We start from the raw sequence: 26,631 nt of genomic DNA, 5'->3' as shown, positions 1-26,631 counted from the left end.
CTGCTAACCTTAAGGTCAGCTAGTTTGAAACTACCAGCGGTTCCAATGGAGAAAGATGAGGCTTTCTGTTCCAGTACAGATTTACAGCCTCGGAAACCCTGTACAGGGTTGCTATGAGTTGAAACTGACTCCATGGCATACCACCACCACCAATTTATAACCTAGAGCATACAAGGTATTGTTGTTGTTAGGTGCCACTGAGTCGGTTCTGACCCATAGCAACCCTCTATAGGGTTTCTGAGGAGTGACTGGTGAACTTGAACCGCTGACCTTATGATTCAAACTGACTTCGCAGTCCCGCACATTACTTCACAGAGCCACACCAGGACTCAGTACTAAGTATGTTGTTGTTGTTGTTAAGTGCCATCGAGTCGGGTCCGACCCATAGCGACCCTGTACAGGGTTTCCGAGGGTGTAAATCTTTACGGGAGTAGAAAGCTTCATCTTTCTCCCGCGGAGCGGCTGGTAGTTTCGAACCGCTGACCTTAAGGTTCGCAGCCCGATTCGTAACCACTACGCTACCAGAGCTCCTTAGTACTAAGTATACAGTGTTTTAAAAACCATTTCTTGTCATTGTAATTTAAAAACCAAGTGATGGGGAATGAGGTTTTGCAGGTAGAGTTTTAACCTATCTATGGTGAAATACACACTAGCCATCCTGAGAGCAAGGCCAACACCTGCGCAGGTTAGGGTTTATTTTGCCAACTAGTTTAAAAGGAGGTGTTCATGGGTCATGATGGAATGCTGCGGCCACAAACTACAGAATCATCTTGGCAGTAGCATCAAGCAACATAAAAAGCTTTGAAACAGACCCACGGTGAAATGTGGAATTACTTACTCCAAGTAAATTCAACTCCTCTAGGTAGATTAACTTCAGAATCTGGCAATATGTATAAGTACATTAGAAATATTTCAAGAGCAGTAAAAGTGGTCTCTCTGTTACAATTTCATAAAGACTAAAATCATTAAACGTGCCTGTTTCCCCCACCCCCTTTTTAAAACAGACGAATAAACCAAAATCACTGGTCATGGCTACGTGCATGCAAAATTTCGTTAGTTAATGAATGTGAATTTTAAAGTCTCTCTCTTTTTTTTTTTTTTTTGTCAAGCAAACACTCAATGCACATCTTAATTTCTTCTAAAGTGTTTGGATGATTGTCTGTGAAAGGGCTTGAAACCCACCACCAGGCAACAGGACAGAAATGGTTCCAAACTTACAATCTTCTTCTCACGTTTGCTATTGTGTTCTACTGGCATGCTGCTGCCATTGCTTCCTGAGGCTACAATGCAGCCAGGGTTATGCGCCTGAGATGGAGGCATGCTCTGCAAAGGTTAAGACACATAGATGCATCACACACAAAAGACGACGACAGTGAAAATACATTATTAAGTACATGCAAGTTAGAAAAGCAATGCAAACACTTTGATTACAGGACAGTCGTGCAGCAAACAATTCTGCAGGCTGGAGTTAAACCACTGAAGACATCTGACAAGACTACATGAGCTCTGTAGTGACTTCATCAAATGAAAAAAAAAAACAACTTCAATATTTTCCAAACGTCTAAGAAACATCTCTTTCTCACGTGAAAGATTAAAAATAAATAAAAATGCCTAGAAAAAAATCATATAAAGAAAACACTTCTACCACAGCCCTGTGTGCAAATGAGTGGTAATCCACACATGCCCACATGCACCATCGGGTATGTTAGTCAATGGGAACTGCTACTTCTCCACAAGCAACGCCATGAGCCTTGCTATTTTGCGTAGTACAGACAAGAGAAGCACTTACCTCCTGGCTTAGAAGAGGCCTGGTCTCAAGAGCTGTCTTTTTCTTATGCTCTTCTTTTACAGGCATGAGGGGTTTGAAAAACTTTGGTGGCTGAGGAGAGAATGCTTTAAAAGGGCTGACCATTAAGGCATGAGGATTCTCTGATGTGCAACCTAGAGAAGACCAAGAAAAAAAAGCAAACATGACTTTACCAGAGGCAGAGGAATAGAATAGAAATAATTCTGGAAATATGTGCCAAACAGTAGAAAACAGGGACCCAAACAGATACTGTAGCCCAATGTTCATTGCAGTACTATTCACAAGAGGCAAAAGGTGGTAACAACCCAACTGTGCATCCACAGATGAATGGATACACAAAATGTGGTATGCAAGGAAATATCTTGCACCATAAAGAGAGATGAAATTCTGGTATGTTACAACATGGATGACCCTTCAAAGTATTATGTTGAGTGGACTATGAGTACGGGAGATACAGAAGGGCAAATAGTGTTTGATCCCATTTATATGAAGTATCTACATTAGGCAAATGCACAGAGATAGAAAGTAGATGAGTAGTTACCAAGGGCAATGATTGGGGGAGTGGAAAGTTACTGTTGAATAGGCAGAGTTCTGTTTAGGGTGATATTATTTTGGAAACAAATAGTGGTGGCAGTTTTACAACATTATGGGTTTGCTAAATGACATTTACTGTACATTTAAAAGATGTTTTTAAAACATTAAAGTGGCAGATTATATGTTGTGTTTTGTTGTTGCTGTTGTGAAGTGCCATCAAATCAGTTCTGACTCATAGCATCGCTGTATAAGCTTTTCCAAGTGGCTGTTGGGTATGAACCACCAATCTTATGGTTAGCAGTCATTAGCTACCCTACAGTGCAACATCAGGACGTCATGTCATCGTTCCCCAATGCCAGTCCCAGGGTTGACCAGCTTTTCAGAAAGTTTTTGTGACTTTATAGGTTTATTTTTTTCAATTGCGGTAAACTATGTATGTTATATATAGTTTACCACAATGAAAAAACAACAGATAAACCTATAAATTCTTTAAAAAAAAAAAAAGCCTAGGAAAAAACCATACAAACAAAGAAAAACACTTCTACCACAGCCCTGTGTGCAAATGAAAAGCTGCATTCTAGAACATAACGCATGGAGTGGTAATCCACACATGCGCACGTGCACCATCGGGTATGTCAGTCAATGGGAACTGCTACCTCTCCACAAGCAACACTTTAACTAAAGGGCTGGTCAACCTGAAAAAAAAACAAGCAGCAAAGCAAAACAAAACAAAAAAACAGACACCAAATTCTCCACATACTTTTTAAGACACAGAAGCCCTGGTGGCTCAGTGGCTAAGAATTTCACTGCTGACCAAAATGGGAACAGTTTGAACTCACCAGCCAGCTCTGTCTGTGTCAAGATCACAGTCTTGGAAACCCTATGGGAGCAGTTCCACGCTGTCCTACAGGATCTCTGTGAGTCTGAATTGACTTGATGGGAATGGGTTGTTTTTCGGTTTTCAAGATATACCTTGAGTGTCATTTACTAGACCATTTTTCCCTTTAGCTGAATCCTCAGAGTTCTTACGATCTCTACACACGTTTTGGCACTAAATCATTCCATGTCTTACTTTCTACGTGTCTTACTTCCAGTTACATTTTATAGCACTCTTTTGTATCTTTTACTGTCTGTAGATAGCAGGTGTCTGAAATACTGTAAAAATTTTCTTAAAAGCCTCTTTTTTCTTTAAGCCATTCTGTGCTATTTGACTACAGAAGGACAATTCTTCTTTGTTGCTTATACTCATGTCTTAGTTTACTGGGCCTCTTGTCCCCATTTCATATTTTCTTTACAATTCTTTGGTACAATAACACTTACTTACTAAAATATGATGGGTAACATAACAGCTAATTTACGTATTCAAAGAATGTCATTCTTTCAAGGCAGTGGAACACTATACATTTAGGCAATAATGCTGCCACCAAATAAACACATTTCTGATATCACTGTTGAAATTGCTTTAGAAATTAGTGAAATAGTCTTCTTAAAAATCGCTTTAGTTTGAGGAAAACAACATGACACTTAGAAATTTTCTGTTATTACGAAAGAAGTCTAACTGTAATGTAATAAGATTTGTTTGAAAAAATAATTGGAAAAATTCTAAAGTGTTTTACAAAAATTTACTATTGATATTTGGCTATACATTGGGGGGAGAGCAAAAATAAATCAAATAACAGAACATGATGCGGTCTGTTCAAGGAGGCAGGTCTGAATCATGATGTTAATTAGAATTTCAACTTCATATCTTATGTTGCCCATGAAAGACTTTTTTGCCATACTTTTCCTAAGTAATTCTAAAGCAATGTCACTGAAAAACAATCTCAATACTACCTTCTTTACTCCTGCGAGGTGAATCCCTGGGTAAGGTTCCATAACATGCTATATCTTGGTAACTGGAGCTGTAGTCAGACACATCTAAGTGGTTCTCTGACCAACCCTACAAGGTAAAAAAGATGGGTTAACTTTAATTAAGTCCATTTAAAATGAGGAAATGAAACTCAGACTTGGGCTTCTTGTATTTCTTTTTTAATACAGGCATATATCCTACTTTATTATGAAATATTTAAAAAACACATAGAAAAGCACCGTATTTTTAAGCAAACAATGCACGCATTATGATTTGTTGTTAACTGCCCAACCCCCTTGAACATTCATTTCCTAAGCATGTGCATGTTATTTACATGGGCGTTTTATTTGTGAAAAACAGTACTGGATAACAAAACAAACACTATCTTATACAAAGAATGAATAAATATGAGTATTTTATCTTAATTGCTTAAGATTTAAGAAAATTGTTATATTTTTGTGTCACTGAATCAGTTACGACTCATAGCAAACTTGTATTGGGTTTTCGAGGAGTGGATGGTGGGTTTGAACCGCAGACTTTATGGTTAGCAGGCCAGTGCTTATCCTACAGAGCCAGACCAAGATTCCAAAATCATTGTAAAATAATGGAATCCTCTTTTGTACCCCTGCATGGTCCCATTTGTATTTCTCTATCCATAGATGCAACTACTTTAATGAATTTGATATACAGCTAGCGTGACTAAGTAACTTCAAGACTAAATGAAATCACCCTTGAGAATCAAACAGTTCTATTAAAATTTTGCCTGGGTAGTAGTCATAGAGACAGGAAGTGTCCTAGGCAAACAAGGTAGTGTGGTTACACTTTGTATAGCTGAGATTAAAAAGTTTCAGAAACTTTCAAATGTTTCTACTGTCTATTGGCGTACTTAAAAGGAAGCAACTCCTTTTGTATATCACTTCCATTTCTTCGGAGCTGAATAATAAAACAAAGGACTAGAGTTTGAAATTATTGTGGATATAATCTGCATTCATTCCTTTTGAATGGTCCACAATCCTTAGTAGAGTAACTTAGATACAGTTCATATTAAAGAAATACTTGTTGGAAAAGATGATGTTGTAAATGGCCCTTAATTATAAATCACTAATTTCATCTATATGAAAGCATTTGATTTTGCTATGGTGGATGTAATACCTTATTCAGCTCTTTGGGTTAGACCCATAAAGGCAAATATTAATTCAATTATGTGTATATTGCACAGCAAATTTCCCATCATGCATTTTGACTTGGAAATGGTGATGTGGGGAGAATGGTGTGCCTTTTAGATGGCAAACACCGAGATTTAAAAAACACTAAACTCCCCTGACTTTCCAGGCTAATATCATGCTAGGGCCCTAGATACACCATATAGACACACCTTATCATCTTCATCAAAGCCAGTAAGGTCTGGTCGACTTGAAGAGACCTAAAAGAGATGATTTTTTTTTTTTTTAATCAATGTGGTTTATTCATTTGACATAATTATTTTTCCAAAAGAAATACAATGTCAAAGATAAAGTGGAAGCCTGAATGACTGTCTTTCTTTCCAATCCCAGCAGTAATGACTATCCTAAATTTGGGGTTTATGATCCTCATGCATATCTCTATACTTTACATGAGTGGTACCCTACTATACACTTCAACAGTTTAACTTATTTGTTCTCTTCCTCCATTGATCCACATCAAGACTGCTTCTAATGTTTTTCTATCACAAACTATGATGCCATGAATGTTCTTGCTACTGCCTCTAGATACCCTCTAAGTAGCACTCCAACTGCATCTAGCATGTACTGACATGTGTAGTGTTTTCAGTAACTAGTTTTAAGTATACTCTGTCGAGCAATGGACAGCTCTACAGTGTAGATTTAAGAAATGAGAGTCTCAACCCCTGTATTCCACTGGGATCTTAGGGATAAGTTTTTGAAGTCCTACAAAACACTCTTTTGGGAATTTATTGATCAATTTCTGGAGAAGTGACAATATTTTTATACTGTGTGTTCCCATCAATGAGCACAGTCTTTTTTTTCTGAGTTTAGGTCTTCCTTTCTGCTACACAAGTATTCAGGGTTTTTTTTTGTTTTTTTTTTTAATATAACTTCTTTTTGATTAATTTTTGCAAGACATTTTCATTTAATTTACGCTTTTACATTTATTAGCATAATATTAGTCATGGGCTTGTTCTTAGGTCAAAATCTCTATTCCATGTATGCTAACACCTTCCTCCTTATTCCCAATAATATTTGTGTCTGCTTTCATAGTCTCATTTCATCACCAAATAAATCTTAACTAGAGATCAGTCCATTTTATCACGTTATCAGAACCTCTCTACTGTCTCATACACCTTTGGTCTAATCTCTGCTGTTTCCTTCTTCCTTGAAATTTGTTAGACTTCTGTACTAAGCCCACCCCAACCACTGCCACAGTTGATTTTGACTCAGCAATCCTATATAGCGTTTCTGAGGCTATTTGTCTTTACGGGGGCAGATAGTCACATCTTTCTCCCGAGGAGCAGCTGGTGGATTTGAACTGCCGACCTTGTTCTTAGCAGTCCACCAGTGGTATTGTTGTTATGTGTATTTATTGTTGATAAATATCATCAAGTCAATTCCGACCCATAGCGACCCTGTATAAGGTTTCCAAGGAGCAGCTGGTGAGCTTGAACCACTGACCTTGCAGTTCAAATGACTGACGCATTAGCCCACAGCACCACACCAGGACTCCTAAATTTATTACTAGTAGCTCTCATAACCTTTTATTCTCTCTTCTGTTCAGTAGTCTGGTGTATAAATGGAATAACAGAATTTAAGATTAATGTCCTGGTGTGGCGCTGCAGGATGCACTGGACCGCAAGGTCAGTTAGAATCAGAAGGTCGGTGGTTCAATCCCATCAGCAGCTCCTCTGAAACCCTACACAGGGTCACTGTGAGTTGGAATTGACTCAATGGCACTTAACAATAACAAGGTTAATGAACCCTTCCATATGTAACTTTAACTGCATCCCACAAGCACTGATGTGCAGACCATGTTCATTATCATTATCCTAATTTATTTCCATTAATATGATCTCTTCCTTGACACATGAACTAAGTAGAGGTTTGTTGTTTTTTTTTTTTTCAAATTTCCAACTGCATGGGGTTTCTTATTATTTCATATCTTACTATTTAATGACTTCATTGTGGTCAGGAGATATGTTCTATATGATACTGATCATAGGCATTGGCTGGGATTTGTCTTATGGCCTACTATAAGACAGTTTTTGTTAACATTTTTTGTCCTTTTATGGAAATTCTAGAAGTCAGGAAAGTAAACATTACTTCCCTTTTTTGGAGGGCTCTTTACTTTTTTTCTACTGTTTCTAGAAAAAAGTTGCTTTGCAGTGTTCCATGTGCTCATCTGTCATTTTTTTTCCATGACAGCACCCCACTCAGAGAGAAACAGTCCCTGTGAACTCACTTTTCTAATGCATTAGTTGAGGAAGAAAATCAAATGATCAGAGATGAGATGAAGGATCAGGGGAGTGCCCACAGGAGGCTGTAGCTCAATGTACTTCTGATGGGCAGAGTCCACTGACATGGCAGCTAAACCGGAGCATATAAAACCAGTGCGGTGGCAGCCACGATATATAGCTGATTCCACCTTCTCCTTAACTACTCAATTCAAAAGGAATGTGGCTAAAGAACAATGATAATGAACCACTGCCTAAACTTTCCTCCTCACATCTCAAGCTCTATTTGTGGTGATGCCACAAGACACTTCTTTCCAGAGATAACTTCTGAATGCTTTTGTTGTTGGTGGTTAACAAATCGATTCCAATTCAGGTGACATGACTTGTGTTTGAGCCCTCTGGTGTGCAGGTGTGCAACCCCACTGCAGAGAATGGCAGGTCTGCACCTGAGCCAAATGCCCTGCACGCACCCCCCCCCCCCAAGTCCTGAGACACATCATGAAACCAGCAGATCCCTGGGGGGGCAGTGGTGGGGGTGTGGAACTTACATTATGAACATTTGGAGTGCTCAGGCTCCTCCGCATGTGCCGAGCTTTGGTGGAAAGCGCTTCTTTTACAGTGACGGCCTGTCGATGCATAAGGATTTAAGAACAACATTGATTATTTCCCCCTCTGACTGAATCAAAAGTAATAAGAGCATTTATGTAGAACATTTAGAAACATAGGAACAAAAATCACTTCAATAGCAGTGACTGTTACAAAACATGGTCAAGATAATGGCTCTGAATTGTTATTGTTGTTATGTGCTGTCATTGCGAGCCTGTACAGGGTTTCTGAGGCTGTAAATCTTTATGGGACCAGAAAGCCTCATCTTTCTCCCACGAAAGAGCTGGTAGTTTTGAACTGCTGACCTTAAGGTTTGCAGCCCGATTTGTAACCACTACGCTACCAGAGCTCCTTCTGAATTGTTATTAGGCGCCATCAACTCGGCTCAGATGGAGAGACCTTAGGGATACGAAAATGAACTGTACATACAAAAATCTTTGGAATGTTAGTGATTTATATTTCATCACAATAAAAATGTTGAAAAAATTCAACTTAATCAAACACACACACACACACACACACACACACACACACCCCTATCCAGTATTTACAAAACCAAGTTTCCTTTGTATTCACCTGTTGATTATTTGGTTACTTCTAAGTGGAGTACTTCCTGTTGAGACTTAGGCACTGTGATAGGATAAAAGGTGCTAAGAAAATATTGTCTTTGTTTTTAAGGACACACAAAGTGCACTATTTCAATACACTTTGGTAGGTGTTTTGGTGTGATAAACAAGGTACCATAAGAAGAACAAGAAAGGAATGTCTAATTTGTTCAGGTCAGTCAAGGTCTGAGTAGGCATTGAGGATCACTTTCTGGTGGAAAGTGATGACTATATTCATTTTTTTTAAAAATTTGACTAATATGCCTAATGTCCATAGTACTTAAAAAGAAAAAAAAATTGTGGTTAATCTATATGTAACAAAAATTTTAAATTTCAACAATCTTCACACATACAGCTCAGTGGCATTATGTTAGTCATGTTGTTCAACAACCAGTCCCATTATCTGTTCTCAAATTTTCCCATCAGCCCTGACAGAAGTTCAGAGTCCCTTAAACTATGAGTCATCTTTCCCCTCTTCCTCTAACAAACTTTGGTCCCTATACATGTGGTATCGATTGTTGTTCTGCTTCACAACACGTGAGTCCCCAGTGTCTACTGTTCCTATGGAGTGGCATCTTCTGTCTTATAGTTAGTTGTACTGCCCACTGGATGACTCCTCTTGAATGTCTTGCTTTCAGCTCATAAATTAACCTGGTTTCAAAAGCTGTTGTTGTGGTGAGTGCCGTTGAGTTGGTTGGTTTCTGAGGTGTGGCTGGTGGGTTTGAACCACCGACCTTGCAGTTTACCAATCCAGTGCTTATCCTATAGCACCACACCAGGACTCCGGGTTAAAAAATCAAGGATGTAATAATTATCTATAGTTAAGTATGTGTGCTTTAGAGTCAAGTTGTCTGGGTGTGCACCCTGGCTTGGTACCACCCACTCAACTAGCTGTGTAATCTTGGGCAAATTAGGGGACCAACTATCGAGTTGGTTCCAGCTCATAGCAACCCTGTATAGGGTTTTCAAAGAGCAGATGGTGAGCTTGAAGCGCCGACCTTGTGGCTCAAACCAACCTTGCAGTCCAGTGCTTATCCTACAGAGCCACACCAGAACTCCTCTCAATCTTAAGGTTTCTCATTTGAAAGTGAGGATTGCAACAGCACTTACCTCATAGGGTAATTTTACAGATTGAAAAAAATAAATGTATTTTAGGAAATAATAAATGTATTTAGGAAATACTCAATAAAGCTCTGGTAGTAGAGTGATTATGAATTGTGCTGTGAACCTTAAGGTCAGCAGTTCAAAACTACCAGCTGCTCCATAGGAGAAAGATGAGGCTTTCTGCTCCTGTAAAGATTTATAGCCTCGGAAACCCTGTACAGTGTAGCTATGAGTCAGAACTGACTCCACGGCACATAACAACAACATTATAATTTTTGGAGTCCTGGTGTGGTGCTGTGGGTTAATGCGCTAGACTGCAAGGTTGCTTTGAACCATAAGGTCGGCAGTTCACGCACACCAGTCAGTCATCGGAAACCCTATTCAGGGTCGCTATGAGTTGGTACTGACTCTATGTCACTTAACAACAACAACATCTAACTTCTCTAGAGAAATGGTTACTCCGGCATTTCTTCTCTGGTAGACGAAGAGAGAAAGGATTTGATAAATAAATTTATCTTGGTCTGTGCAGGGCTGAAGAATGGTGATCTGTCACCTTCCAGCCCAGACATTCCAGTGACTTACCTGGCGGAGCCGCTCAAGGCTCAGGATGTTTTCCACCTGCAGTACACCGCGTGTGTATTTCTCAATGTAGGTCTCCCCATCCCACGTGCCTTCATTTTCACTCTTTGCTGCCAAGAGAGCCAACGTTTCCCGGTCCTCAATCTCCTCTGTTGCCTAAAGGGACAGGAAGCCAGCGACAATGCTTTCATGTGAACAATATTCTCAGCCACATTTTGGCAAGAAAAAAATGATTTCAAAGGTTTTGGGAATGAACATCCTCTCCATTGTGCTATCGATATTTTAAAGTAGCATATTTTTTTTTACCTTTGGTATGTTGGATACTATTTCATAGGTGACACCACAGGAATAAAAGATATTTTTCAATGAGATTCTCCTCTTCAAACTCTGGGTGAAACTCTGATGGAAAAGGAAAGTTGATTATGAGCTATGTGGAAAAAATAAAATGAGTACACATTTAAATAGAATAATTACTATGTTATTTTACACACACACACACACACACACACTGAACTCACACATTTAATTCAGTAAAACAAAAACAAAACAAAATCAGAATCCAAAATTCTAGTCTCCCAGCCATGAGGGGCAATACTGCTCAACTATCATTTGATTTCGGGGCTGGATTACGATTGGATTATGGAATCTGCAGCATATTCAAGGGTCTGGTGGCTGCGTCCCTTCCCCATCAGTTGCCTTCTGTTTGACTTTTTTCTAGGCTTCATCAGTCTTATCAAGGGACATCAGAAGAAAGCTGAGGGGGATTAATTTTGTTGATAGTGTCTTTGAGATGGTGTTTGGAGAAGCAGGAGGAGAGGCGCTTACTTGGAGCTTTTACCTTGTCCTGGCTTTGCCACTCTCCTACCTGGATTAGAAGCTTAAAGTTAGCATGTCAGTTTCAGAGCAGTGAAACATCACAGCCCTCCTGACTTCCAGCATTCTGGGTCAATTCTCCTGCCCTGCTATCTTGGGAAAATGAGACTCAGTCTCTAACTTGGCCAGCGGGGTAACATTTTGTACATCCCTTGAATTATCCCTGCAGAACGCTACTTCAATGAGGAGAAAAAGCTTGCCGCTTATATACACAACTGCTGGAGCAGGCCTTGTAATTTACCTGTTTGTTGTAAATATTGGCTGCAATCCGTTTTCGCAAGACTAACTCCATCGCAGCCGGGTGGCTGAGTTGGACTGTGGTCTTCACAATTAGGTAAATCCTTTCATTCTGGGGTGTGACCCTGTTCAAGTGAACAGAATCATGCACCGAGGAGTCCCAAGAGGCTATGGCTGAAACCTAGGAGTGGGGGAAGGAGAGAGAGAGGGAGAGAGAGAGAAGGAGAGAGAGAGAGAGAGGGAGAGAGGGGAGACTCAGGTGTGACTGCCTTTTCACATCACAAAACCAGAGGAAAATAGATACATTCAGCTCAGTTTAATTAAATAGAGGGCTTCCCTCACCTTTGCTGAATGACAACACACATGAGTTAGTTTTTTAAAGTGCCCATTCCTCTATCACCAAATCAGACCCCCAAACCCCACTACTGTCAAGTCAATTCAACTTGTGGTGACCCTCTAAGGACCCAATAGAACAGATCCATCAATTCTCCAAGGCTGTAAGTCCTTATGGGAGCAGACTGCCTCATCTCTCTGTCATGGAGTGGCTGGTATTTCAGTTAGTAGTCCAGTGCTTAATCCACTGTAGTTTAATGGAAAGATGGGCTGACCCCGTGGCTGGTGTGTACACTGGAAGACCTATAAGAGAACCTAAGTCTCCCTTTACCTCATCGTCACTGTGCTTTATGATGGGCAGGTAGAAAAACTGGCTTCCATGTTCCTTGGGCAGGATGGAGTTCACACCCGATGCATGGGGCCCAACAAGCTGCTCATTGGCACTGAGGTCATCCGCTAGCCATGTCCAGGGCACAGAAAAAAAAAAGTGGAGGGAAAGTCAGGCTTTAAGCAAACATCAAAACATTTTAAATTTGCTTTTTACAGATAAAGTTTACAGAGAACACATTTTCCTTTCTTTCTTTCATTCCTTCTCCTGCAGTTGAAAAAGACACTCCAAAAATCACAATTGGCCACTATCCTTATAGATACTACTAACAAAACAGTCCATCAATGCCAAGTTGATTCTGATTATTGGAGACGCCATGTGTATCAGAGCTGAATTGTGCTCCGTAGGGTTTTCAATGGCTGTAAGCTTACAGAAGCAGACCTCCAGGCCTTTCTTCCGCAGTACTATGGGGTGAATTTAAATTGCCAACCTTTCCTTTAGCAGTGAAGTACAAAGTCTTTGCAATACCCAGGATCTGATGGGGACCAAAGAGAAGCCTTCATGAATCTACTATAGAATGGGCTGAATATATTCTATATGTAGTCCCAGGAGCAAATATTTCCATGAGATAATCTCAGCTTAGAATGCTGCGAACTTCTGGTGTTAGGTTTGCTGTATTACTTAGATAACTTACACTGTATTAGATATTTTAGCAGTTAAATTACTAATTTAGGATAAAAATTCTAAGCACTTGGGAGAAATTGAAGTTCATCTCATTCCAATGTCCTATCCAATATAGGATTTAGCCTTCTCAAATGAGGAGCCCTGGGGTCCTAAAGGAGGACCTACCAGGAGGCTGCGCACCTCCAAACTGAGCAATTCTGCTTTTATGTTGTTCTTAAGTACCGTGGAGTTGGTTCCGACTCATAGTGACCCTGAACAGGGTTTGCGAGGCTGCAAATCTTTACGGGAGCAGAAAGCCTCATCTTTCTCCATATGGGGTTCCAATTAAGAGTTTATTCTGATAAAGGGTCTTATTACTAAACATATTGAAAATGACTGTTCTAGGTTCACCCAGGTTTGATCTAATTGCTATACTAAATAACTACTCCTTGGTGCTATGGAATTAGTACTGGACTGCAAACCAGAAGGTCAGAAGTTCAAGCCCACCAACTGCTTAAAAATCTTGAAATCCTGAGTTGGAACTGACTCAACTGTACTTAACAACAACAACAATGCAAGGTTATGGTGTTATAAGGTATTCCTGGCATCAAAATGTTTAAGAAGGTTTGGCACACTAGTTATTTGCTGGTTCTGATACCCCTGCCATGTCTAAAGATTTAGAATCTCTGGAGGTTGATTACTTTCCAAATAACCTCTAGGTCCATTAGTGTTTGAGAACAACTGCTCTTTTTGTATGCATTTCCTGATCTCCTTGAGAACTCTCATTTTTTGACAGAAAATCCATGTCACTCTTCCAAGGACTCTATTATATGCTTACATATATATATTTGGACTTAACGTATCACCTAGATATGGCACAGGAGTGATTAGAGAAATGATGTACAGATCAAAATGATGTGGGTTTGAGTAAATTACAAGTCTTAAGGAAAATGGGGTAACATCTAAGACCTTTAAATATTCACTTACCATTCAAATCAAGGAAGAGAACTGGTATGTGGGTTTCCATTCCAGGAGGCGGGATCCTGAATTTAATAACAACATTTAGTCTTAACAAAATACAGGTTTTCTATTGTATTAAATAATCAAACACCACAGAGGCAAGGTGGTCAAAAAGTATCACAGCGAGGCACATGTTATACTAGTGAAATCCTTGAACACTTGTTGACTTCCCTGCTAATACAAACCACAGAAATGATGTGAGCTACAAGACAGACTAGTAAGAAAGTCCTGAAGAGCTTCTGGAAATTATTCAATGGATATCTTAAGGCTCACAACAGAACACTGTTTAACTGGCTTTCTCTGGAGGTGTCATCAGGACGGAGTAGTCCCCCAAAGAGGACGTCATGTTAGATGGAGCAGAGTGTGAGAAAGGACAAGGGAGACTCTTGGTCAGCAAGGACCAGTATAATAGTCACAGAGACAGGCTCTAACATGCCAGTGATCGAGAGCACGACACAGGATCAGCCAAGGTCAACTCCACAGCAGCTACCTATCTCATTAAAAATTTCTATTGATGAGAAAATGGGAAAGGGATGTTGATTGGAACAGGAGATAAGAGTGGCGCCTAGGGAAGCAAACAAAAGGGAGAGTATTTGAAAAGACTGAAGGAGAAGTAAATGAAAAATGTGAAAGGGAGAAAGAATGTGTGCAGGACACAGTAAGGTAGGCTCCAGTCAAACACTGGTCCATCTCTATCAGAGGCACCTTGAAGTGAAGAGGCAGGGCCCCATCCTTTGTCATCCACATGAGAATATAACTAGGACACCACATTTTACAGACATCCAAGATGATCCCAGACAGGTTTTGAAACACCTCAAATAAAAAAGACAGTGGTCAGAAGAACCAGCCTGGAAGGAGGCCTTGAGGAACGAAGCAAGACAACACCACTGGGACAGCTGTCCACAGCAAGCACCCATAGAACCTGGTACAGCAGGCGCACATGCAGACAGCAGTATTGGGTTATAAATTGTGGGCCTGCAAATTCACATTTCCATGTTTATAAAACAAATCATGAAATATAGCTTCACCTTCAGTTAACACTGAAAACAACAATAAAAACCAGTTGCTGTCTTGTCTGTCAGAACAGAACTGTGCTCTATGGAATTTTCAATGCTGTGATTTTTTGGGAAGATCACTAGGCAGGCCTTTCTTGCAAGGAAGACACCCCTGGGTGGATATGAACCACAACTTTCTGGTTGGTAACTGAGTGTTTAATTGCTTGCACCATCCAGAGACTCTTACATTTATCATCACAGACATAAATAATAGCAATTATTTTTCTATGCCTGCCTAAAAGAGACAATGTGTATTATTGTACATTCTATGTATAAAAATCTCATCTCTTAAATAGGAGAAAAAGAAGCAATAAGACCTAGCATTCAATGAATAGGCACTATGTACAATGCTTGTTGTTAAGTGCCATGGAGTTGGTTCTGACCCACAGCGACCCTGTATAGGGTTTCCAAGGAGCAGATGGTGACCTTGAACTGCCAGGTCAGTGCATTAACTAACAGCACCACACCAGGACTCCATGTACAAGGTACCTGTGTACATTATCACTAATCCTCACAAAAGTACCAAAAAGGTAGCTCCATCACTAGATCTAGAAAATAGCTTGCTTAGGAAATACAAGGGATCCTCAAAAATACAGTTAACAGCTGAAACTGGAAATGAAATTCAGATCTATTTCACTCCAGAGCCTATGATACCATACGGCTTCTCATAAGTACACACAGGATTGACTGACTGATTCCTTTTTATGAGAGGCTTTAGTGCTTTCTTAGAGAGCCCTGGGGTGGTGCTGGAGGATAAGCACTGGGTTGCAAGTTCAGCAGTTCAAACCCACCAGCTGCTCTGTGTGAGACACATGAGGCTTTCTGCTCCCGTAAATATTTACATCTTTGGAAACCATATATAGGATTGCTATGAGCCAGAACCAGCTCCATGGCAGGAGATTTGGTTTGGTTTTGGGGCAAGTGTTTCCCCACTCTATGCTAAGTACCAAATGAGATCGAGACTTGGGCAAATAAGAAGATATAGTTTCTGTCCTCTCATGTATACTCTGAAAACCTCCTTCTTTCAAGCCAAAAAAGAAAGATTTTCTGAAGGTGAGAGAACAATGTACAAGTTGCTTCTGCACGCAAGGAGAACGTAGCCCTCGATTCCTGGCCAGGTAAGTGCTCTCCTTTTCCTGTCAGCAGAAACTGGCTACAGGCAGGAGGGAGGACAAGAGCGGGTGCTGTTCCCAGAGCAGTTCATGTGGGCTAGCATTTTCTATGACAATCCTGGAAAGTCACATGAATGCCTCCTACTATAGTTACTCTGGAGTCCTGGTGTGGCATTGTCCAATAAATCACTGGATCACAACGTAGGTTTGAATCACAAGGTCTGGGATTCAGCCTCAACAGCTGCTCCTCTTGGAAACCCCATACAGGGTCTATGAGTCGAAAAGGACTCGAAGCCGCTTAACAACAGCAGTTATTTTGCACCATCCGTGTGGACTGCCTTGAAAGAAGGTGGGACTCACCAGTCGGCGGGTGCCCCGGGGATGCCACTGCCTGGTGCTGGCACCAACACAGCATTCCTCTCCTCAGTCAGCCCCACCCATTGCTCCACGAGCTGGGCTTCCCGTTCCACATCGTCCTCTGTTTTCTCTGCAGAACAAAGTGAGGGATGAGTACCAGGAAGAGAGCAAGAGCCATTTCTTAATTTCAAACCCACAGATTCCCGCTCAGTGAGAGTTGCAGTGGCTTACAAACGCACTGGGTTCCAAAAAAGGAGTTGAGGCTTAGAGTATGAGTATGCAAGTATGCAAGTGAGCTCAGAGAAGCTAACTGGGGGTTTCTGTGTCGGAAGGCAGGGAGAAAGAGCCCTGGGGCAGGAATTAGAAGACAGGCCATTTCACTGAGTCCAAAACTTGGGAAAGGATTCAATAAGTGAATCTTAGTCTCCTCATCTGTTAAGTAGGAATACCTGCCACATCTACTTCATGCTCTTGTTGAAAGAATCAAAATAAATGAATGGATGTGTGCTTTATTAAAAAAAACACAAACAAAAACAACACACCATTTTGTAAAGACAGGATAAAAATATGTCATTTATTCCACTCCTTGGAACCAACTTTATTTTCCTTCAGTCATTACAGAAGGGACTTTACTACTATATGCTGAAATCTGCTTACCCATAATTCAATTCTGAGGCTACCTGTATGTACTCAAAGTGAGTTTTTATTAGCAGGCAGAGCACATATACAATGACACATACACACATATGTTAAGTATGTTGTATGTTGAACCAGGATGTTTCACTAAGGGAGAACTACTGCTATAATACTCATGTTCTGTCTTGGCACACAAATGAATCATAAAGTCAGGATGAAATGCTAAGGATTTTAGAAGCACATTTTTACTCTAGAATGGGATGGGGAAAATTCTTTCTGCCAAACTTTATAACATCACTCGCAGGCCACACAAAAATGTTAACTTAAAAATTAGCCTGCTATATGTGCTCAGACATTTGGTTAACTCACTCCTAATGTGAAGGCTTTGGTAGCGTAGTGGTTATGAGTCAGGCTGCTAACCTCAAGGTCAGCAGTTTGAAACTACCAGCTGTTCTGCAGGAGAAAGATGAGGCTTTCTGCTCCAGTAAAGATTTGCAGCCTCAGAAACCCTATACAGGGTCGCTATGAGTCGGACCCAACTTAATGGCACCTTACACTATAACATAAGCTTTCGAGCTGACTTCTCTGCTCTGAACTTATTTCACCCAGCAGATCTTCTCAGAAACCGCTGTTGAACTCTTTTTTTTCCCAGAAAGCACCGTAACAAGACTTGGTTGTTTGTAAGTGCTGTCAAGTTGGTTCCAACTCAGCAACTCTGTACAGGATTTCCAAGGAGCAGCTGGTGGGTTTGATCCACCAATCTTGTGGTTGGTAGTTTTGTGCTTACCCTACAGCACCATACCAGGCCTTTGTAATGAGACTAAGACAAGTGTACTACTGAGAGAATTTGTCTGCGGACATCTGTTGATCGTAATGACATGTTTAAAATGCTTGATTTGGAATAAACCCCCGCATGCATGAACCAGAACCCTATTAGCAATACTTTGGAATTATCCTCCTGTATAGGTAACAGAACATTGGCCATTTCAACGATCTTCACATGGACAGTTCAGTGACATAAAATATTACACACCTTTTTTATTGCTGACTTTTTTAATCTGTTCATCTAAGTATTCTCGGCGTTTAATGAGGGCATCAGACCACTTCTCTCTCACACAGTTTAAATCTTCTTCCTAGTATGAGAGAGAAAAACCATTTTGGTTATATAGTGCATTTCTTTTCTATGTTTTCAGTTGATTAGGAAACTTTTCATTAAGAAAGGACATTGAACATAGCTGTGTGATTAATATGCAAGAAAGCAAAGAGGTCTCATAGTAATGCATGCTGCTCAGGATCCCATACTCAGAAATCAGAGCCCCTGGTTCTCCAAAAGGATAATTACACTTAAAAGCAAGACAAGCTCAAACGGCACCAGCTACTGGATGATGTTTACGCTGTGTGTGCATCTGAACCGTAGCTATTCATTTCACGGATTTGTGATTCGAAGCAGGACACCATGAACAGAGCCCAAACTATGTCACAGCAAATGAAATGGAACAAGAGGGTCATTTACCAAGTTGAGAGTTCAATGGCCTTGACAACATGTATTATCTGAAGTATATGAATCGGTAGGTAAAGACCCTTTCACACTTGTTGCAAGATTTTACTTCCAACAACTACCACGAAGCTAACCAGAAGCCTCCCAGGCGGAAACCCCACGTGCATTCAGCCATGCTTTAAGACACCCAGAAGCATCTGTTGGACTTCACCGTGAACAAGAAGACAGGAAGCACACAAACAGCCCACAGGACATTAGTAAATGGCGTTACAGAGAACCCAGGGGATGATGAAAAACTGCCCTGGAGTTGGTTTTTGTTTGCTTTCTTTCTCAGTAAGATTATGAAGAAGGAAAGAAAACCCATCAATCTTATTCCAAATGCTCTTTCACTTGCCCGAGTCCAGTCTAACCCGTAAGCCATTACATTCCAAGTTGTGAAGTTGAGTCCAACTCAGAGGGGACCCTGGTGGTACACAGTAGAACTGCTCCATAGGATTTTCATGTCTGCAGTCTTAATGAAGAGGAGCCCTGGTGGTACAGTGGTTAAGCGCTTGGCTGCTATCCACAAAAACCCATCAGTTACTCTCTGTGTGCACGCATGCGTGCGCACACACACAGTGGCAGTCAGCTTCCTGTAATGCTTACAACCTTGGAAATCTCATGGGGCAGTTCTACTCTGTCCAACAGGTTGCACAATGAGTTAGAATCGACTCACCAGCAGTGGGGTTACTTAATCCCACTGGAAACAGTGGTCCCACTGTGGGGCTTGAACCACCAACATTTAGCTAGTAACTGAATACAAACTGTTTGTGCCATTTAGGGACTTTAACATTAAAGAGAGACACGTGTTATATTTGGGGGGCCTCTGAGGCTTTACCAACAATGCACTATAGTTTGCAAATAGGAAGGTACACAGGGAAAGCATCTTTCTAAATCTTGTGTGAAGAGTCAGTGCAAAGACTGGGAACCAAACCCAGAAACCATCGTGGATTGCTGCTTTGACCACTACCACAACCCATAATCCATGACATCAAGTCAGTGAGTCCTGATGAGGTAAAATTTCACATCTGCATATATTTTTGGGGTTTCCATAAAGAAAAGGCTGAGACTTGAATTCTACAAGCCATGGGGAACTAAGTTTGTCCCTAATGACAGAATAAAATGGGGCTATAACAAAAACAAAATGACTAAATGCGTTAAAACGTCTTCAATTTTTTTTTTTTTTAATCTAGAGAAAGTAAACAGATATTAGCAACAAAGTGCAGTTTAGCATAGAAAAGAAAAGAGTGTAGCTAAAGAATCTGGATGGCTAGCTGTGTGACTTTTAAGATCACTGATGGTGATACTGTGATAATGCTTTTGCTTAGCAAACTTTTATAAGCTAGTCATTTGAGATGGCATAGTGGAAATGCAGTAGCTAGCTAGAATTTTTGACAAGACAGGGAAATCTATGGAAACAGGACTGTATCCTGGATTACGCTTAAAGCAAATCAAAAGCCAGTGAAATCTGAGCCATTCTTGCTCCCCTGTCTTTCGTCCTGCCTGGCCTCTGCTTTGTGAATGCTGGCAATTAGCAGTAGTACCCCATGCCACAGGATGGACAGCAGCAGTAATACCTGATAACTATCCATATCATCACCATCCTCATCATCTCTCTGGTAGGAAAAAAATAAACACAAAGGACATGCATTTTTGTTTCTCAGACAGTACACAAGGAAAACAATTATTTAGCTTAACACAAGTTATACTGGGCAGCATACAACATCAGCATCATAAAAACATTTTATTGAATCTCAAAAAGTTTTGCGGATTTAATTCAGTCATCTACAATTCTTTGGAGAATTTAAAGTCTTAATAAAGCAAGCAGTCATTTAAAAAGGACAACTCCACTATTAGGCAATAATGGGCATGTTTTTATGGGTGCGTTATTTGACCTTCATTGGGAATAAGTTTAGGAAGACAAACTAGAAAGAGGTAGAAAAATCTAGATATTCTTTGGTGAACTTCTAGTTTTAGCAATAGGGATCTGAGGCCTGGAAAGATGAAATGGTTTAGCCCAAGGACACACGGATACTGACTGGCAAGGTCAAGGATAGAAGCCAGACCTCTAGTCTCCAATCCCTTCAGTCTCTGAGAGGATCATCATTGTAAAAGTCCCCTGGGAACCTGAGGCATCATCAGGTTCCATGCTCTACTACTGCAATGAAGCACAGCAAGCTATTTTGAACACATGACTCTATCAACATAAATTAGTTGGGAAAATAACCATTCCACACTACACGTCTGTTGTGGTTAGTTGTCACTGAGTTGATTCCAACTCACTTCACTTATTTATTTAGAACCACCATGCTGAAAAAGAAAAGCATTCTAGCTAAGACAGGACCACTGGTGTGGCGCTGTAGGATCAGCACTGAACTGTAAACCACAAGGCCAGCAGTTCAAACCCACCAGCTGCTCACTGGAAACCCTATACAGGGTTGCTATGAGTTGGAACCGACTCAATGGCACTTAATAACAAAAACAGCTAAGACAATTTTTCTTAGACATAGAATTTAGAAATTTAAAGACAAAAACCATTCACACGAAGGCATATTCCACCGTATTTATAGGTAAATAATTCATGTTTTACTGTTTCTTGCAAACTCAGCAACCCTCTTGCACATTAGTTTCCTATATATACTATGTTATATGTGCATGTATGTTGATTTCATGGGTGTGTTATATGTGAAAAAAATATGGTATTCAACATGAATACCGAGTATGTAACCTTCTTTCATTTTCCTATGGTTATTGAATGGAAAAAAAGGGAGTTTGTGAAGTGGCCTAATTATAGCAGAGACACTAAAAATAAAAAAAGTTTTTTAAGGTACTTTAAAAATATAGTTAAAATTATCCTCGTATCTGTGTAGGCTTCCAAATACACTTGGTTTTCTGATAAATGATGGGTCATTATCATTTAAATGACTGTAGCTTATTAAGTAAAAGCCTAATACTGAATTTTCTTAATATTACTATTAATTATTAATGAATATGGAGTCCCACATTAATGACAGACATATCTCTCTATCACTAATTATTACAACAAAGAGCTACTTGTAGTAATCGAAAACTGGCATCAACTCTTAGGATATGAAATGGCTCTGAAATCAGCATGTTTTGGGTTGATCTGAGCAGTTGCATTAAAATTAATTCTAAAATATGATCTCAAAAAATAACTGAACATGACCTTGAGCATGACAGCAAAGGAAAAAAACACCAAAAGCCACCTTTCAAAGAGCTAGAGTTGGATCTGCATGGTTGGTAGCATATTCTTAAAAGAGTAGGGGGCAAAGGGTAAAGGTTAATAATCCAGAGCTCAAAGTTTTAACTCCAAGCGGAGTTGCTGAAATACTCCAAAATTATTACTGAATTCTTCTTATGTTCTTTGAATGGGAGTCGGTCAATTGATGGTCCATAGATTGTAGCTAACGGTTTAGGATGCACAGACTCCTTGTCTATGTCTAGGACCAGAGACTTACTAAGCCATGTAACTGTATTTGAGAAAGAGACTTCAGAAAATTAAGAAGCCCACTTCACCATTTTAGAGAAGAGAAAAGGGAACTAGACATTTCATTTACCCAGTCTGGGGAACCACTTCGGAAAGCCGAACTAGACTTAACAGCCCAAGTCTCTCAACTCTAAGTCTAGGGCTCTTTCTATCAAGTGCTGCAGCTTGTCACCCCAAAAGATGACATTCCCAAAAGACAGACTGATCTGGGATGAGAATACCTAAAAGCCAATATCTTATGTCACATGCTGCAGACACACAAGGAAATGTTTGGTGGGCTAAGTCTCTCCCCCAACAGAACAGCCCCTGTGCTTGCATCCTCATTCTTCTCCACCCTCACTCTTTGAGAGCGAGAGGGGATGGTGGCCCAAGGTAGGTAAGACAGGGTATCATCCAGCTCTGACTGACTTAGAGCCCAAACATCTGCATATGGACTTTTAGCCTTCCTAAAAAGCTTGGCCTGAATGAAGATGAATCATGAGTGACTGCTGAGGCCCAGACTCCACAGAGAACTCAAAGAAGAAAAGTTTCCTCCTTGTAATAACTCTACAGAATAGGAAGGGTTCCTTATCACATGTGGCAGGGAAGGAGCTAGAATGTACCAGTCTGACTCCCTAGGCCCTAGTTCCTATCTGACGGTCGACCGAGGGCATAGTACAGTATACACACCCTTCCAGGTCATGGGAGGGACAAGTTCCTCATTTCGAAATTTACTCTCATGGAGTACTGAAGAGACATGAAGACCAATTGTTAGGGGCTGTACTGTAAATTTTTTTTTAATAAGCTCATATTTAATGGCGATTTAATGAACAAAAATGAACATGAAGTCAACTTTTGATTGCCAAAAAAAATGAAGAAAAATTAGAACCTTCAAAGAGCTCAATAGTTATGCCAGTTTATGCGAGAGCATTTTGATAGTAATAAAAATTGATGAGGCCAGGCGCAAAGTCAAATATCTAACATAATTTGGGCCAGATAAAAAACGAATCCTGCCCAGTGTAAGAGAGTACTATAGCATTAACATGTGTGTTTGTAAATAAAATGATTAAATGCTAAGCAAATAAAGAATTTTAAATTGAGAAAAAAGGTTAACAGATGAAAATATGAATCAGGGGCAGATATATGGTTAAAGAGATCTATTATAGTACCAAATAGGTTTCCATCACAGATTACTAACTGATCTAAAGCTACATCAGCCAATCTTTGTTACGTAAGCTTTTGAATCTGTCTTACCTGGTAACTGTCCAGCCCTCTTTGGAGTTTGGTAGACCTGGCTGTTACACAGCCAATGGATACCGACAGGATGGCTTCGACCATAAGAGGCAGTGTCCCCGAATCCTGTACAGGTTTCACTGTTACTTGAACTCTACGGGAATGACCCTGCAATGGTGAAGGTGGGTGGGGAGTGGGGGCCAGGCCGAGAAAAGGGGAGGTTGGAGATAAAAGGCAAGCATTAAGGAACAAAGAGGCAAATAATTAGGAAATGCCCAGAAGCATGTAGGACTCTGGTAACGTAGTGGTTACAAATCGGGCTGTGAACCGCAAGTCAGCAGTTCGAAACTACCAGTGGTTCTGCGGGAGAAAGATGAGGTGTTCTTAACGCTCCCGTAAAGATTTACAGCCTCGGAAACCCTGTGCAGGGTCACTATGAGTCGGAACCGACTCCACGGCACTTAACAATAACAACAACAACATGTAGGACTGAGCGAAAACATGAAAACAGATAAACACAAATAAACTCGGTACCTGTCTTAGTTGAAAGATGCCTCCTGTGTTGACGTCCTTTCCCTGATGAAGTTCCACTGCAGCATATTCCCCTAACTCGTTGAGTTCTAATATGGAAATCCACATTTCTATTCTGCGAGTCACTTCATTCCACCTGCAAAACCACAATCCAACACCCAACAATGTCATCACCCAGGGACATTACCAGTAGTAGGAAAATGCCACCATGCACTCACCAAGATTCTTTTCTTACTTAATTCTCAAAACAACCCTACGGCATAAGTACTTTTTACTTATTTTATTGAGGTATAATTAACATTCAGTGAGATGGCCCCGTCTCAAGTATGCAGTTGGATGAGTTTTGACAAATGTATATCCCAGTGTAACCTACATCATGACTTTATAGCTTCTGCATATATTGTTCCATACAATATCCTCAACCCCTTGCAGCAGCCATTTAAACTCATAGGTATCTTTGCCTATTCTAGAACTTTACATAAATAAAATCATGCAGTATGTCCTCTTTTGTGTCCAGTGTCTTCCCTTCAGCATAATGTTTCTGAGATTCTTCCAGATGTGTATTAATCGTTCTATTGCTTTTATTGCTGATTAGAATTACATTAGATGAATTCTACAACTGCTTTATCCTGTTAAAGGACATTCGGATTGTTTGTAGTTTTGGGATACAATGAACAAAGTTGTGATGAACGTTTGTGAACACATCTGTCTGTGAACTTCTGCTTTCATTTCTCTTGGCTAATTATTCATGTGTGAGATTGCTGGGTCATAGTAAAGGTAAACAGTCCACTTTCACTCTATGAGAAACTGCCAGTCTTCTCCCAGACTCCGGTTTGCTTATTCATATTCAGAATGGTTCCTTTTACTTACCACAAGCTTTTTTTTTTCAGTCATTTTTTTTTGGCATTTTATTTCTAAAATAATTTATTTTATTTTTGTTAGTGTTAATAATATACACAGTAAAACATATATCAGTTTGACAATTTCTACATTAACTCAGTGACAATGATTACATTCTTAGAGTTGTGCACACATTAGCACTCTTTTCTGAGTACTTTTTCCCTTTAACATAAACTCATTGCCCCCTATATTTCTCATCTAATATTTTGAGTTGCTGTTGTCAATTTGATACTATATAGATAAATCTTAAAAGAGCTCTGTGGTTAAGGGAAATATTCTTTACTAGTTATGCTAAACCATTATTTGGTTTGTTGGAGTCCTGGTGTGGTGCTGTAGGAGAAGGACTGGATTGCACAGTCAGTTTGAATTGCAAGATTGGCAGTTCAAACTTGCCAGTCGCTACTTGTAAGCCCTATACTGGATCACTATGCGTCAGAGCCAACTTGATGACACTTACCATTACTGGTTTAGAGAATAATTTGGGATATTTTTGGTTTGCAGTTTAAAGATGTTCTCAGGATAGTAGTTTAAGGAGTACATGCAGCCTCCATGACTCCAGAAAACCTTGATTCCATGAAAATGTTAAATTCTCTTCTGCAGTCGTCGTTTCTTCCCCCTCACCCCCCTTATCAAGATTCTTCTTTAGAATCTTTCTTTGATCAGAATGTTCATCAATGGTAGCCATACACCATCTAGTTCTACTGATTACAAGGCCAAGGAGACAGCTGTTTATGGAAAGCATTAGCCCCCATTCCATTTCCTCTTCCCATTCCTGACTCATAGATTCCTGGTAGTACAGTGGTTATAGTGTTGTGTTGATAACTGAAAGGTTGGTTTGAACCCACCACTCATGCTATAGAAGTAAAATGAGGCTGTCAACTTCCATAAAGATTTATAGTCTTGGAAACTGTATGGAATAGTTTTACTCTGTCCTATAGGATAAGCATTGGACTGCAAGGTCAGTTTGAAATGCAAGGTCAGCAGTTCAAACTTACCAGCTGCTCCGTGGAAACCCTTACAGGGTTGCTAAGAGCCGGAACTGTCTCAGTGGCACCTAACAACAATGAACAGGGTGCTGTGAGTCAGAATCAATGAGTAGTGCTGACTCTACTTCTTCTGTTGGCTCCAAGCAAATAGAAACCAATTGTTGTACCTTGGGTAGACATTTGTAAGCTTTTAAGACCCCAGCATTATGCAGTGAATTAAGAAATAGGACAGATACACTAAATCTTATATTAGGCTTATTAACTGGGATATCCCATTAAACCATGACCCTACAATTCCAATGAGTCTTGGGTAATTGCGCTGAACTGGAAATCCAATTTTTTTTTAAGAATAGAATTTTCTGTATTTGAGACAGGATTATGATATAACTGCAGAGATTCAAACATGCTAGGTATTCATGATTCTTTTATCATATATTATACCATACATACAATATTCAAATCTCAATGAATTTTCACTTATATAAACACCTATGTGCCACCACCTGTATCAAGATACAGAACATTACCAACACCCTAGAATGTCCCTTCATGTTCTTTTCCTAGTCAAAAACATCCCCTGCCTGCTCCATCCCACACCATCACCAAAGGTAGCCACTATTTTAACACCATGGAATGACTTTTCCTGTTTTTGACTTTCATATAATTGGCATCATGCAGAATATGTTCTTTTGTGTCTGACTTCTTTTGGTCATCATTTTGCCTGTGGGATCTATCCATGTTGCAGGCTGTATCAGTAGTTAATTTCTTCTTATTGATGTATAGCATCACTACAGGAATTTATTTATACATATATATA

General features: G+C 40.0%; 1 protein-coding gene across 4 annotated transcripts in view; it reads right to left on the bottom strand.

Annotated features, from left to right (window-relative positions):
- Positions 1–26,631, bottom strand: part of KIF13A (kinesin family member 13A) — a 253,879-nt gene that overhangs the window by 10,836 nt on the left and 216,412 nt on the right. For 2 of the 4 annotated variants that reach the window (XM_006860796.1, XM_006860795.1), the window contains exons 23-35: positions 23,932–24,064; positions 23,419–23,565; positions 18,174–18,273; positions 16,508–16,634; positions 13,948–14,003; positions 12,301–12,425; positions 11,641–11,817; positions 10,833–10,925; positions 10,530–10,682; positions 8,181–8,258; positions 5,566–5,613; positions 4,175–4,280; positions 1,790–1,941 (exon numbers count right to left, since the gene is read on the bottom strand). In XM_006860796.1, the coding sequence (XP_006860858.1) occupies positions 1,790–1,941; positions 4,175–4,280; positions 5,566–5,613; positions 8,181–8,258; positions 10,530–10,682; positions 10,833–10,925; positions 11,641–11,817; positions 12,301–12,425; positions 13,948–14,003; positions 16,508–16,634; positions 18,174–18,273; positions 23,419–23,565; positions 23,932–24,064 (1,495 nt within the window). Of the gene's footprint in view, positions 1–1,218; positions 1,324–1,789; positions 1,942–4,174; positions 4,281–5,565; positions 5,614–8,180; positions 8,259–10,529; positions 10,683–10,832; positions 10,926–11,640; positions 11,818–12,300; positions 12,426–13,947; positions 14,004–16,507; positions 16,635–18,173; positions 18,274–20,254; positions 20,294–23,418; positions 23,566–23,931; positions 24,065–26,631 lie in introns of all 4 variants that reach the window. The other 2 variants (XM_006860793.1, XM_006860794.1) reach the window with 2 other exon arrangements.

The sequence above is a fragment of the Chrysochloris asiatica genome, unplaced genomic scaffold, assembly GCF_000296735.1.
Source record: "Chrysochloris asiatica unplaced genomic scaffold, ChrAsi1.0 scaffold00040, whole genome shotgun sequence".
Classification (NCBI taxonomy): domain Eukaryota; kingdom Metazoa; phylum Chordata; class Mammalia; order Afrosoricida; family Chrysochloridae; genus Chrysochloris; species Chrysochloris asiatica.
The sequence above is the reverse complement of the archived record's forward strand: the minus strand, read 5'-3'. Positions and strand labels throughout refer to the sequence as shown.